At 51.9% G+C, this 13,867-nt stretch overlaps 1 protein-coding gene across 5 annotated transcripts in view; it reads right to left on the reverse strand.

The window, feature by feature from the left end:
• Positions 1 to 13,867, reverse strand: part of ANKS1A (ankyrin repeat and sterile alpha motif domain containing 1A) — a gene marked incomplete at its 5' end in the record, with an annotated part of 106,543 nt that overhangs the window by 21,292 nt on the left and 71,384 nt on the right. For all 5 annotated transcript variants that reach the window (XR_014319004.1, XM_082778290.1, XM_082778289.1 and 2 more), the window contains one exon: positions 7,020 to 7,126. Coding sequence is in view for 4 of the 5 variants with exons in the window: in XM_082778290.1 (XP_082634416.1) it covers positions 7,020 to 7,126 (107 nt within the window). The remainder of the gene's footprint in view (positions 1 to 7,019; positions 7,127 to 13,867) is intronic.

Here is a 13,867-nt window from a genome sequence, read left to right on the forward strand (position 1 = left end):
CAGGTCAGGTGAGGCTGAACACGCTCACACCGTCCCCATCCAGAGATAACCCAAAAAAGCAAACCGTCCTAGACAAAGCACAGCCCTCGTGAGCCACCCAAGCAGCGCCTGACGCACTGGAGAGCTGTCAAAAAAATCCTTTCGCTGCATGAATTGGTCCCCGCTCAGACGCTTGGCAGGAGCTCTTACACCAGGGTCCAATTCCGCTCTTACGGGGTGCTCATCCAGGGCATCGAAATCAGTCTGGGGACCGAGGAAGAAATCCGTTTCCAGTATCCTGGCAGCAGTGATAAACAGGAGACAATACCATGTAATGTGGCTTATGAGCTCCCTAAGTCATAAAAATAAATGAAAGCCATTTCGGCAATAAATCTGCCAGCCGGCGTGAACCAGGCTGCCGAGATCCTCAGATCGGATTCACCATTGTTAAGGGTGGACGGCCGGCGTGTCCAGGTGGCAGCTGCCCCTCGCTCCCCAGCGGCTCAGCCCGCACCGACGTGCAGGATCGGTCACCAAACGCCGCCGTGGGGCAGAGAGAGACACACGGCACAGCCTTTAGGAAGAGCAAGCCCAGCTCCAGCAGCTCGAGACCTCCTGCCCACTCCATTCCCTGGACAGCTGGAGGTTGCTTCAGCTTGAAACCAAGGCCGGCTGCCCAGGCGTGAGCCGCACACGGATCTACCTGTGTCTGTCTGAATGAATTCCCCAAGGGCTGCGAGCATGCCACGTTCTCCCTCTATCTCACCACATGCAGCAGCTGTGAAACCTTGTCTGTGGGATCTCTGAGAGGTCGCTGGTCTGAAGAGGTCACCACTTGGTGCAAAACACGACTGGAATACGGCAGTTAAGTTCTGCCCTAGATGGCTACTTGAAAATGGCAAAAATGAGAACTGGTTTCAAACGAAAACGATTCTCAGAGCACGCTGAAAGCCTGGCGGCACCCGGGGGGCAGCGCCTGCAAGCCAGGAGGGGCAGTTGGGAAGGGGAAGGTGCAGAGCAGAGCTCCCACTCACTGCTCGTGGGAGATGCCCGTGCTCCAGCAGCACGTGGCAGGTGAAAGCAACACGCAGCCAGCACCCGAGCACGGGGAGTTGCAGGGCAAAGGGGATCCAGCCCCGTGCACATCGTGTCCCTTGGCGGCTGGAGGGCTGGCATCAGAGCCGGCCTGGCACACGTTCAGAGCTGTGTTTCAGCCCTGCTCTGCTCACACACCAAGCCAAAGCCTCGGCTCTACATTATTATTATTTTTCTTAACTGCTTGCATACAAAAGGAGGGAGAGGGGGAAGGCTATTCTGCATTGAAGACCACTGCAGGCTAATCTAACATGGCACTGAATTGCATTTAATCTAATTAACGTCACTACTCTAAATTATTTGCGGATACCCCGTTCTCCCAATCCTGTCATAATTCTACCACTTCTCCCCAATTATGAAAAAAAGAAAACCCTCAAGGAGCCCAGGGCACTACACGAGGAGAACAGATTTCCGTTTCTGATGCTGTCTGATTGAATCAGCATTAGCTGCTTTCCACGCACTCCGTAGGAACACAGGCTTGAACAATAAAAATTAAAAAAAAAGCCATAAGAAATAGGTTATGTTCTCTTTCACCTGCTCATTTGCGAATCAAAATATCTTTGGACTGAATAAGAAGTTCAGGCACAGGATAATCACCGAACAGAGCACGTGAGGTTTGCCCTTCTCAGACACCAGGAGCCGTCTCAGGCAGCACCGGGCAGTCAGCCCTCCAAGGGAAGGGCAAAGCTTCAGCAAGCATCCCGGACAAATGTATGGGCTCTAACAGATCACACACCACTAATGTACAGGTACAGGCAATGGCACTCCCTTCTCCGTTTTGGTGTCAGGATTCCCCTGTGAGCTGCTGCAATCCCTTGCCACCACCGTCTCCATCCTTCCTCTCCCCAGCGCGCAGCACAGCCCGGCCTGGCCTCTCTCCCCAGGTCGTCCCGTGTTTGCCATGGGGCACTGGGATGCACTCTGCATCTCACAGCCCCGAACTGGTTTCCCCGACCTCCTGAAGTGAGAGCACCTCCTGCAAAGGCAGTGATGACCACAGGGGACGCAGCGGGACCGAGCTCTGGCAGCAGGACCCCTCTCGGTTCCTACTCTGACATTTTTCCTACTCTTACAGCTCCCTGGGTTCACTACCAGCCAAGGACAATTAAATTGATTTATAGTGCTTTTTTTTTCCTGAATGACACTGCTCACTCACTGCTACGGCTTTGTGAGCTGACCTTTTCTTTTCCTCCTCCGGTGGAGGATGAGGCAATGGGTCTCCTGAAACGCCGTGCAGACACCAGGGCTGCATTCCTCCACGTGGGAGGTAGCAGCGCTGGCCTCTCTTGGGTGGTGGGGTATTCTTGGTTCATTAGGGCTGTTAGCATTTGGCATGCACTTCTGCTGAGGATTTGGGTCTACTTGCAGAGCTGTATTTTGCTAAGGCCAGGACAGCGCAGCCACTGCCAGTAATCCTCAGCGAGCAGCTTCAATTCGGTGATGTTTACCCATCGCACAAATAAACCTTTCCCCTCTAATGACAGAACTCCAGCGAGCTGCAGAGCAGAGGAGGAGGATTTGAAGCACCATCTCCATTTTCTCTTTAAATCCCCAGCTGGCCGAACAGGCTGCTCTTCGAATTAAAGCCCCCCATGAAGAGCAGAAGTTTGGTGTCACAGTCCGATCGCCCCGAGCCAGCACTGCTGACGGTGAAGGTCACAGCGTGGCAGTGGAGAGGACGAGCAAAGAAGCTGCTCCCAGGGACTGCAGGGTTCAAGCTGGAGAGAGACAGCACAAAGAGCAGGGAAAGGCCCTTTCCTAACATTGCCCAGAAGCAGCACGCAAAGCAACTTAAAGGGAATAGGAGAAGTTCTCCAGAAGCAGCAGCGTGGCTCAGTACAGGTATCACTATTTGGAAAGAGAACTCAGTCTTTTAGGAAACAAAGCTACTTCAGCCCATCTTTTATAGCCCTTTTATAGCCTCCTGCACCATCTGAAATAAATGTAGCTTTTCTCAGAAAAAAGCTGAAGAAAAAAGTTTTTCTTCAGAAACACATACATTTGCAAGTGAATTTTAACATGCCGTCAGACTGATGTTTAAATAACCCTGCTGCCTCAAGTCAACAATATCCACTCTTGACTGGAGTCAATACTTGATCAGGATGGTTTATTCTGAACCAGTCATAAACAGTCAGCATCCCTGAGATGCTCTTGTGTGCCACAGCAAACACTGCAGCACTTTGTTTTGTTTTGCAGCTCTAACAAGAATTTTGCATCATGGAAATACTGATCAAGAAACTCTGTCTAAAGAGCTGGAACAAAGCAAGGCACCAGCGAGGCCAGCGCTGCAAGCTCAGCCCGTCTGCTGCTTCCCAGCTCAGCTCCAGCTCCTAAAACACCCACAACTGTGTCCAGGCAGGACGATACTCCTTGAATTTGTGCACTAACACGCGTGGTTCCTTGCTTGCCCTTCCCTGATAACCGCTTTGTAAGCCCTCAGCAGTGTCTGCAAGTTGCAGAAGTGAGAATGTTCCTGACAGGCACAGCCTGACACCGCTCAGAGCTAACTGGTACTGCAAGTTACTCTGGTGTTTGTCCTGAATTCCCCCCCAGAAAGAAAGAGCACTGGCAGAGACACACACAGGAGAAGGGCCAGTCCTGACGGCACTCATCGCTCTTCCCAAAGCAGACCCAAAGGGCAACAGAAAGGAGAGGTTTGCTGCCAGTGGCAGCGCTGCTCCCATAAAGGCAGCCGGTGGCAGGGGGTCCTGCTGGAGCCTGGGGCCGCCCAGCTGCAGGCTGCTAAAACTTGTCCCTGCTGCAGCTCTGGAGTTCCCCAGAGCAGAGAAACCTCTGCTCAGCATTCACCGCCCGCACCGGCTATCTGCTAAAACACACTTCTCCCTTCCCTTTTTATTGGAAAACCCGTAAAACGTTCATGGCTCGCATTACAGTTTACATCCCCAACCCTGCCTTTTTGGCATCAACCGTGAAAGCTGCAGGTCTCCCCAGTCTCCTTGGGCCGGCGGTGCTCTCTGGTAAGGACGCAGGCAGCAGGATCGCCGCCTCCCTTCTGCCCATCGCTGCTGGCCGCGTGTCCGCAGAGCAGAGGGAGCCAGCCACATATCAACTAATAACGAGTCCGGGTTTCCAAAACTAACAGAATTATTATTCTTGGAAACAAGGGATATTTCTGCCTTACAGCTGATTAAGAAGCTTAATATATTTACTGGGAACTTTTCAAAATCACTTCACCGTGCTGTGCGTTCGTGAATCATTTCCCTTGCGTCGGGGGGGAAAGGCTTTGTAACACAGGGTGTGAATTAACACGAGAGCCAAGTGAAAATACAAGGGGAATTTGGAATTCCCAAAACCCGAACTGCCTAAAGAAGGGGCTAGAAGAGCACTGAAAAACCAAAAGGCCAAACCTCTGTACCCTCTGAGTTCTGTCTCTTACCACCTTTGCACTACAACATTGTAAAAATCCATTTTTTACTTTTTTTTTTTTAAATAAAGCAACAGCAGCAAACACCATGGCGCCAACCAACTCTGGATCTCCCCCAGTTCCCCCTGCAGGGTGTGCTCTTTGTTAGACCAATCTCTTAACCCCCTCACCTGTACGTACTGCGGGCTGAGAATTCCTCATAAATGTATCAGACTAAGGAGCTTTTCGAGGAGGCTGTGTATTTGACAGCATGCAGCTAATATTTTGTTCTTGCAATGTTTGTTTGTTTTTTTCTTTCTTTTTTTTTGTCTCCCCAACATCCAAGCTACTTGTTTGCTCCCAAAGGGGCCACCCGTGGATGCAGGCAGCACAGGGAGCATCCTCGGCAGGCTGAAAAAACCCCACAGCACTATAATGAGGGCATAATGTGACATGAAATCTTAGACAGGAAACAAGTGTTTCTGTACAAAAAGACTCCAACTTCTTAATTTTTGCTACTACAACTTAATTAGCCTCACAGCCCATCTGGCGGCTTGCAAACCATCACCCAGCATTCGTTGGGCTTGGAAATAGTCAACATGGTCCTGGTAAGGACTGAGCCTTCCACAGAAACTGTTTTAAGCCCAGGACAATAATGCTGCTTAGTTTGAAACATTAGTGACCAAAAGGAGGAGTTAATACAGAAATTATTGCATCAAAAAGGAAAGGAACAGGCAACCAGACACGGCAGGAGCCCAGCACCGATGCCCTTTCAGTACTCACTGCAGCAGCCAGCTTCAGTGTCTACAACAATTTTAATAATTCATCTAAGAGCATCATCACCAGTGTTAAAAACAAACGAACTCGGTTCCCACTTGGACATATCTGAAGGTTTTACTCCCGCAGCGTCAGCAGCTGAAGGGAAGTAACAGCATGGAGGAGATTTTTACGAATTAGACTTTCAGACCGGGCTGCCTGTGTTAGCCTGAAGTTCCTAAGGCTCAGATAAAAGGATTTAAAAGCCAGATTTGACATGGGTGCCAGAGTCAACTCCCCAGTAAAAAAAGGATAAACAGCAAAGAAGAAATCAGCCAGGGTTTGCAGGAAATCTTTGTTAAATTATTTGACCTTTTAAAATTGAGGGAATGAGCAAGGAGAGAGCGTCCCACTGCCTGGATTTCCTTACAAATGAAAATTCTGCACGAGGCGGTCAGCAGCTAGGCAGCTACTCACTGCACAGAACCACGGTCAATGCAAATTCCTGCTTCTGAGCTTCTGGCTCCTGCTTCTCCAGGGCCAAATGGAAAGTTGAGTCCCTTTGTTGTTAAGCTTCTGTACCGGGACATCTATTGTAGCGCTGGAGGTGCCGTATCTGCTGCCTGCTGGAAGAGGCAGCCCAGCAGCCCGCCGACACAACAAAGGTCAGCCCAATGGCAGAGGACCCTAAGCAGGGATCTGGGGGTGAGGGTGGAGGCAGAAGCCCGTGAGAAAGCTGTCACTTGTCACCAGCAGCTCCCCTGCTGAAGGTGCCTGACCTAGACAAAGGAGAAGCTGCTTGCCACGGAGGCCAGGACGTGGGGCTGGGTACTCACACGGGCACAGCTGCCAGCGTTCAGCCTCCAGGGCTGGGTGGAGATCCCGTGACGCTTACAGGAACGTTTGTCCTGTTGGTCAGGTTATTTTTTAAGAGTGTAATTGCATCCTGCCTTTATGTACCCAACCTAGGCTGCTCCCGAGTGCCCTTCCCTTCCCTGCCCGTCCAGCCGTGCCCCGTTCGGTCTCCCTTTCTTTCTCCGGCTGCCCCCCACCGACCTCCACCACCACACGATGGGAGCTGCTTTTAACTTGGGAGAGCAGGAGGCTCCCCGCAGATGTGGAACAGTCACATTCACTCACTGGGGTGTTTTCGGAGCCCTTTTTGCCTGGCTCACAACACGGAGTGACATCCCCCTGGATGTCACCTCTCCGCACCACCCTCAGCACCAAGGAGCCCACACACAAGGGCATTTCTTTAAACTGCACAAAAAGCACCCCCCACACCCCAATTTGTCTCTGCAGCTTATCATCCCATGCAAATTCTGATTTCTGCACCATGCCACCAAGTTCCTATGCACTAAAGCCCTCAATAGTAAACACTAGGGTGCTGCCATCATTAGGTTTCAGAGCCAACAGTGTCAACACAATCAGGTTCAGCTCATTAACACCCTGCCCGCGTGCTTAGAGTGAGGATACTTCCAACAAGAGGTCTGCCACCTCCTCGACAGTCCAGAGCACAGATGGCTCAGTGACTTTTTCAACACATTAATGAATTACAGGTGCCGTATCTTGAATAAATTGGATCGTAAAGATTTAGGCGGTGGAGTAAATGAAATTTTATAGCAAAATGACAGTGAAAAACTGTAACAACTGTAACTGAATCAAATGGGAAGATGAATGAACCAACACAAGCCTCGTTTCCTCCTTTTGTCTAACTTCCTATGCATCCTCCAGACCTGCTCTGCAATGGACACAGGGGTCCCGCAACAAGTCGGGGTCCAGCTGAGGTGTTTGTTAGAGCCCAAAGGTCCCACCAGCAACTTACCAGGAAGCGGACATCATCAAAGCCGTTCAAAAGCAGCTTACTCTCGTATTGCTGCAGGCCGATGGACTCCAGCCACTCCCCGACACTCTGCTCCAGCATCCGCGAACCTGACGAGAGAGGAATCGGCAGACGCTTGAAAAGGGAAAAACCGTTAAGGCGGTAGCAGCGGCACTCTGAGGAAGACAGATGGCATTGCCACATCATAGTCATTACCATAAAGAAACTCAAAAAATTATGCTCAGAGTACAATAAATCAGCTGGCAGACAATTCCGCTGGTGTGCACAGAGCATGGACAACAAGCTTCCAGCGCCTCCACGGGCTCCGGGTTTAATTTGTATCCCAGTTAGCGCTCAGAAAACGAAACACCTTGCCCCAGCAAACTGTTTAAGAAGCGCTCCCGGGACCATGGCATCACATGCACTGCTCGCAGGGCTCGGGCGAGTTTCTTGCCAGGCAAACACACGAAGCCCAACCCCACGGGGATGCTGATCCAGTGCTTGGCTCATCGGAAGGGGGCGGGAGGAGGGCAGCAAACTTTCCCCCAAGGCATTCGCAGCCAGCCGCAGGTGCGAGGGAACGGAGTGGAGCTGCTCACAGCCGCGCAGCGCCGTGCAGGTCCGCTCGTCCATGCGACTCCGGACGCACAACGCTGCCCAGCGGGCCAGCAGGGAGGGCCAAGCGCGCTGGAGGCACAAAGCAGCTAGAGAGAAAGTACATCTTCATGCAGCTGAGACACAGAACAGACACGACGGACTTTGAGAAAAGCAGCAGAAGCCAGGCTAGAGCAGCTGTCCACAGGAAGACATGCAAGACAAAGAAAGCACACAAACTGCAGCAGAAGATAAGAAGGGCTTATACTTTTTTTCCCCAAGCAGTCCTGAAAGAGGCAAACCATGGTAAGGGCTTTTTCTCTCCGTTACTGCGTTACGAGGAGCAGAGGGGCGAGCGACCCTGAGCATGAGTCTGAGAGTCCTGGCACTGCCATGTCACCCCCTATCCGACACGGGGCATTTCATTCAGCACGTGGCTTGGACCGTGCTGGCTGGCTGCATCGGAGAGCCTAACTACAGCGCTGCGCTGGCTGACAGCAAGAGAGACAGAGGAACCAGAATGGCTTTTACACAATGCATTCAGTCCTGCCAGGTGCTTGGTGCACGCTTGCATTTGCCCTTCCTTCATTTTCTTCAGCTAAGTGCAGCTGCTGCATCCCAGCCCCTGACTCAAACAGGCAGCAGCTCTGGAGAATGAGGCATTTTAGTTCCTTGCTTCCAAAGCACGTCAAAACAAAACGAGACCAAACGCAAGCACACCCTCTCCTCTTCCTGCAGCAGCTCAAGTCAGAGACATGCCACGGCACCTCCTCTCAGCCTCTTATAAATGAGATTCTTCCCAACACCCTACAGAAGCTGTGCAGACAAGATCTCCTTCCCTCGCCCCTGGGAAGGGAGTCCAGGGACTTGTTCCTCTCCTCTAGAGGAGCTCGAGATATGACAGAAAAAGTTCAGAGATCTCCTTTTCATCAGGGCATTTGCTATGCAAGACAGGCTGAAATTTTCAGGCTGCTTAGCACATCTGTGTTTCAAGGGTATATGCAAATAAAAAGATGATCAAGAGAAAACAAGTTTGCTTTCTTTGAACCTTTAGGTCACCTGAAGCTGTTTGGCACCTTCCAAGCCATCCTTCCACCCCCACCCACTGCAATGGCTGCACAACGCAGAGCTCACGGTCTCGTCTGGAAATTCTTGGGGAAAGGGATCCTGCTGCTCTGGTCCTCGGGAGTGCTCCTCTGCCAGGCGAGCCGCGCTTGGCGAGTTCGGGAGAGCCGGCCGGTCTTCCTAGCGCACGCTGCAGCGCGAGCAACGCAGAGATCACAAAAGCTTTCCGTCTCCCTCCCCTCACGCAGCCTGTGCAGAAGGGCAGCATCTAAACCTGGAATTTATGCAACAAGCTCCGGCTCGCCCGGGGTCTCCATCCTTCCCTCTCGTCAATCCTCTGTGGTCCACAAGCAGCCAGGCAGCCGCGTCCCTTCCCCGGCAATCACACGTCCTTGCAGCGAGCCGCAGCGTCAGGCTTTGTCTGAAGGCAGCGAGCTCCACGCTTGCCGTTCCACTCTCAGTCCTGTCTCCTGCTCTCGCATTGCCTGTCCCTCCCTTCTCTTCATCCTCTTACCCCTCCCAGCTCTTCCATCCACTGCACGAGCAGCGAGCAGCCTTCGCAGCAGAAGCTGCAGGAGAGGGGAGGGAGACGGCAGCTTTATAACTCTCTAGTGGAAATTACTGACTTCTCAATATTTACTCAATGATGGACTGCACGGCTTGGGTTTTCAAAAAAAAAAAAAAAAAATGATGTTACAGGTCTGCTTTGACAGTTCAAAGTGATTTGTGGCTGGCTCAGAATTAATTTACTGAGAGAGAGGTGAGGAAACTGCTTGCTGCCTACTACAGCATTTCTGGAAGCAGTTGGGGTATTGGCAGGGGGAATGAAACCGCAGCAGTTCCTTCCTCTGAGCTCCTGAATTTGCTTTTAAAAAATTATTTACTCTACTCAGCCTTTTGTACACTCATAAATGTATTTCTGCTTTTAAAGGGGAAAACCTACAGTGACACCAAGTACAGGTTTTCTGGTTAAAAACCACTTAAAATCACAGCAAAATGAACAGGGGTATTTGGAGGGGGAATGGAAGGGTTAATATTAAAAAGAAAAAGAAGAGAACAGATGCCCAAAACATCCCAGACTGAAACAGAAAAGTCCAAGATATTTACATGTTACGAGGATGACACAGGAGCAAATGAATGCCAGTCACTGTGCCGCCCAGCAAGAGCTGCACCCCAGCTTCTGATTAAATAAACTCCTAATTCTCAGCCAGATCAGCTCCATCCTTCTCCCTGTGCTCCAAATTTTAGGAATCCTACCTTTAAAAGGTCTCGGGGCAGCGGGTAGCTGACAGAGTGTAGTTAGAAATAATTACAGTATTTAAAATTTGCAGAAAAAGCAAGCCAAGCAATTCAGTTCCTCTTGCAAGGTTTTTCAGGTAACAAAGAAAACAGAAAAGGGACAGGGCCACCTCGGCCCTGTTACTGCTACAGTAACAACCCTTAATGCCATGTTCGAGCCTGTCTGCAGGAAGGAATAAGCACAGCACACCTGACAGCCAGCATCACCCTGTTTGCTCTTGGAAGCTGAGAGCAGCTCAGCACAACCTGGCATGGCCTGAAGACACACGACTGAGCTTTACTAGAAAGAAAAAAACTGCATGTCTAAGCAAGCGTTGATGAAAGCATGGTCCGTACACAAAGAAAGCATGCAAAAGCAGCAAATCAGGCATTTGTTGCCACAGCTGGGGCTGATCATCAGGTGGAAGTCCTTAAACCCACAGAGGGGGGGCTGTAAGCTCAGGCAGTGCATTAGGCAAGATGGATGGGCCAGGAGAATGTAGTCATTAACGCCATCAGATGCAAGAAATAGAGCCAGCACCTAACTTTACTGGAACTAAAATCAATTAACCAAATGCAGATTGCTAACAAATTTCTTCCTCTTTAGCCCAGCAGAACACCAGGCACGTTTCTCACGTCTCAAGTCAACGGCAGAGTTAACTCACCGGGCCCCAAATGCATTTGCTGTCCAGCGCAGCGTGCCTCCTGCCTGCATCAGCCTGATTTACCGAGCACAGCCCATTCATCTCCTCAGTTTTGGGGAGAGAAACGCCACCTGATAAATTGCTGTAAAGCAGCAAGCAAGGCACAGGTTTCTTTATTTCCGAGCTAGCAGCGAGACGAGAAGCTGCAGGACAGCGGGGCTGAGCTGTGCTCCCCTGCCCCTCTGACCCACGTCTGGAAGGGAGGGCTGATCAGAAGTAGGTTGCTGGAGATAAATGTGTGTGTGACAGCAAACCAGGCCTGCACAGAGAGACTGAATACAAACATCTATTCCCAAGCCAAAAAAAACCAAACAACTTCAAGGTAAGGCCCAGATGGGATCCAGCATCCTTTAAGAGATGGGGTTCCTTGATCCCTCCTCATCCCTAAGAGCACACACCAGCACAGGTCTGTGACAGATCCCTTTTCTTCTCACCTCTGCCACCCCACCCTCAGGATTCAGCCAGAGAAATCCATCTGAAAGATCGATTTACGAGCTCTACCAGGAAATCAGAGGCTGACCCCGTACACCGGGTGCATTGGGTTTATGTGGCAAGGTTTTGGTGGGAGGCCGCAGGGGTGGCCTCTGAGAGACAAGGCCAGAAGCTGCCCTGGGTCAGACAGGATCGGTACCGGGCAGTGCCAGCTGGCTCGAGAAGGGACCTGCTGAGCCAATGTGTGCTGCTGGTCACACCTCAGAGAATATTTAAGAAAGGGGGAGAAAAAAAATGCTGTGCAGCAGCAGCTGGGAAAAAGGCGAGAGAGCCAGCCCTGCAGCCCCCGGGTTGGTGAAGGAGGCCAGGAGGTGCTCCAGGCACGCAGCAGCAGTTCCCCCACAGTCCGTGGAGAGGCCCCTGGTGGAGCAGGCTGTCCCCCTGCACCCATGGGTCCCACGAGGAGCAGATCTCCACGCTGCAGCCTGTGGAGGAGCCCCTGGTGGAGCAGTGGATGTGGCCTGGAGGAGGCTGAGGCCCATGGAGAGCCCCCAGGCCAGAGCTGCAGCCCGTGGAGAGGAGCCCACATGGAGCTGGGGGTCTGGGGGGAGCTGCCACCCGTGGGGGACCCGTGCTGGAGCAGTTTGCTCCTAGGGGATGGATGGACCCTGTGGTACGGAGCCGTGTGCTTGAAGAGCTGCTGCCTGTGGGAGGACCCCGCAGGATGGGTTTGGAGAGGAGCAGACCCAGCACAGGCCTCAGTCCCCTGCAGCATGTAGGGGAAGGAGGTGCTTGGTGGATGGAGGAGAACCCTAGTTTGCCTTAATATATTGCCAATTGGTAATCAACTAAATCTCCCTTACACTGAGCCTGCTTTGGCCATGATGGTAATTGGTGAGTGATCTCCCTTCCTTATCCCAACCCACGAGCTTTTATTTCCTCACATTTTTCTGCCCCCGTTCTGTTGAGGAGAGGGGATGAGAGCAGTGCACTAAGAAATGGGTTCCAGCTCCAAACTTCACAAAGATGCCACACTGCTTCTCTCCATCCCAGCATCCAAGGGCTGTAGAAATTTCACGTGCTCATCCCTAACCCCATAATAACAAGACAGAGGTTTTGTCATGCTGGTTTACAGAGGAAGGACCGCTGCTACATTAATCAGCTATTTGCCCCAAACTGCAAGGGCCCCAAAATAACCCAGTTATTTGCCCAAAACTGCAAGGAACGTCTAGGGGACAGGAGGGGCCTGGGCTTGTTCCAACAGAAGCCCAAGGGTCCCCACTTTCCCTACACCCAAGCCAGTCGTATGCAGTAACAGCCTGTATATATGGACTCCAAGCACACTGAGCTCCTCAGCAGCTGCCACACAAGGACTTTAACCTCTACAGGCAAATTAGGGACCCCAGGCACAAAACTAGAGTTGGGAGCCCCAATACCTTCAAAGCCCACCCAGAGTTGGGGATGAGAGCATGTTTGGCAAGTTCCCTGCCTGTTTGTGATGTGATGTGAACCATTCAAACAGCCCTACCAAACTCCTGAGCAGCAAAAGCCAAACTGCTAAAAACTACGCATCAGGGTGCCTGCAGCCCTTTGGAGGATGCACTTTGTCCTCAAGCAAGGGGCTGGCAAAGCATTTTCCATGTTCTAGCTGACCACGTTTGTAAATAAGGAGAAAAAAGAGAAGCTGGGAACATGGACAGCAGCTGGTCTGTGTCCAGGGAGCCCACCCCAAGCGGAAGGCAGCACAGGCAGCAGGAAAATGCGCTGCTCGTGGCTCTGCCTGCTTCCAGAGACAGGTGTCCATTTTGCTGAAAAACTCCCTGCACAACAGCAGCTTTTGCAGAAGTGCAAGCTCCTCCTCTCCCCTCCATGTCAGACCTCTTCCCTAATGATATCGATCAATCACACGCGCTGCTACAGCTACAGCCCGGCTCGGGGAGGGGAGGGCCTGTCAGAAAGCAGGATGCAAAAGGGCTGCCATTGGATTAGACCAAAAAACACACGCTGCTTTGCATCCCCCAGCAAAGCCCTTTGGCCCTAGGAAACACAAGCCCTAATCAGTACATGGTATGTAGGGCAGGCACAGGTTAACCCCCCGGTGGGAACTGGCAGGGGGTTCCTCCTCACCAAAGCAAGAGCCCCAGTGACAAATGGATGAGATAAGCTTTATTATGGCAGGCAGGAGCCGTGTGCGCAGATGCGTATTAGCATCTCATCAACTGGAGACGCTGCCCACTCGGAGCAGTTTGGAGGTGAAGGATTTAAAAGGACAGAATTATTTAAAAGGACAGAGTTCCTTGCAGTGGCAGCCCTCCAGCATCCTCCATCACGCCACAGTAAAGACAAACAAGCTCCTGAGGTCTGCTTTTGTCCTGGCTCCTGATTAAAGGCAGAGGAGGGAATTCACGCTTCAAGCAGGGGAGGAAGCACCTCTGTCACAAGCAGCCTTGTCTAGTGAGTATCAGTACCTACAGCTGTGCTTGGGAAAAGCCTGGCATCACCCACGTTTAGGAGCGTGGCAGATCAACCACATCCAAAGGGCTTGGCCACCGCACCACCCGAGCTGACCTGCAACTGGCAACCCCAGGTCCTGCTCCCTGCACAGCTGCTGCCCCACCAGGAGTGATGGGGGACAAAGATCCCCCAGAGAGGCCCCAAGGGACATCTGGAGAAGGCTGTGTACCCACACGGGCAGGATGCTTCCCAGCTGTTCGGGTGGCCCAGTGGCCCAGAGGACAGGTTTGCCACAGCCAAACTGCTCTCACCACCATAAAGCAT

This window comes from Aythya marila (genome assembly GCF_965140915.1).
Source record: "Aythya marila genome assembly, chromosome: 24".
NCBI classification, from domain to species: Eukaryota; Metazoa; Chordata; class Aves; order Anseriformes; family Anatidae; genus Aythya; species Aythya marila.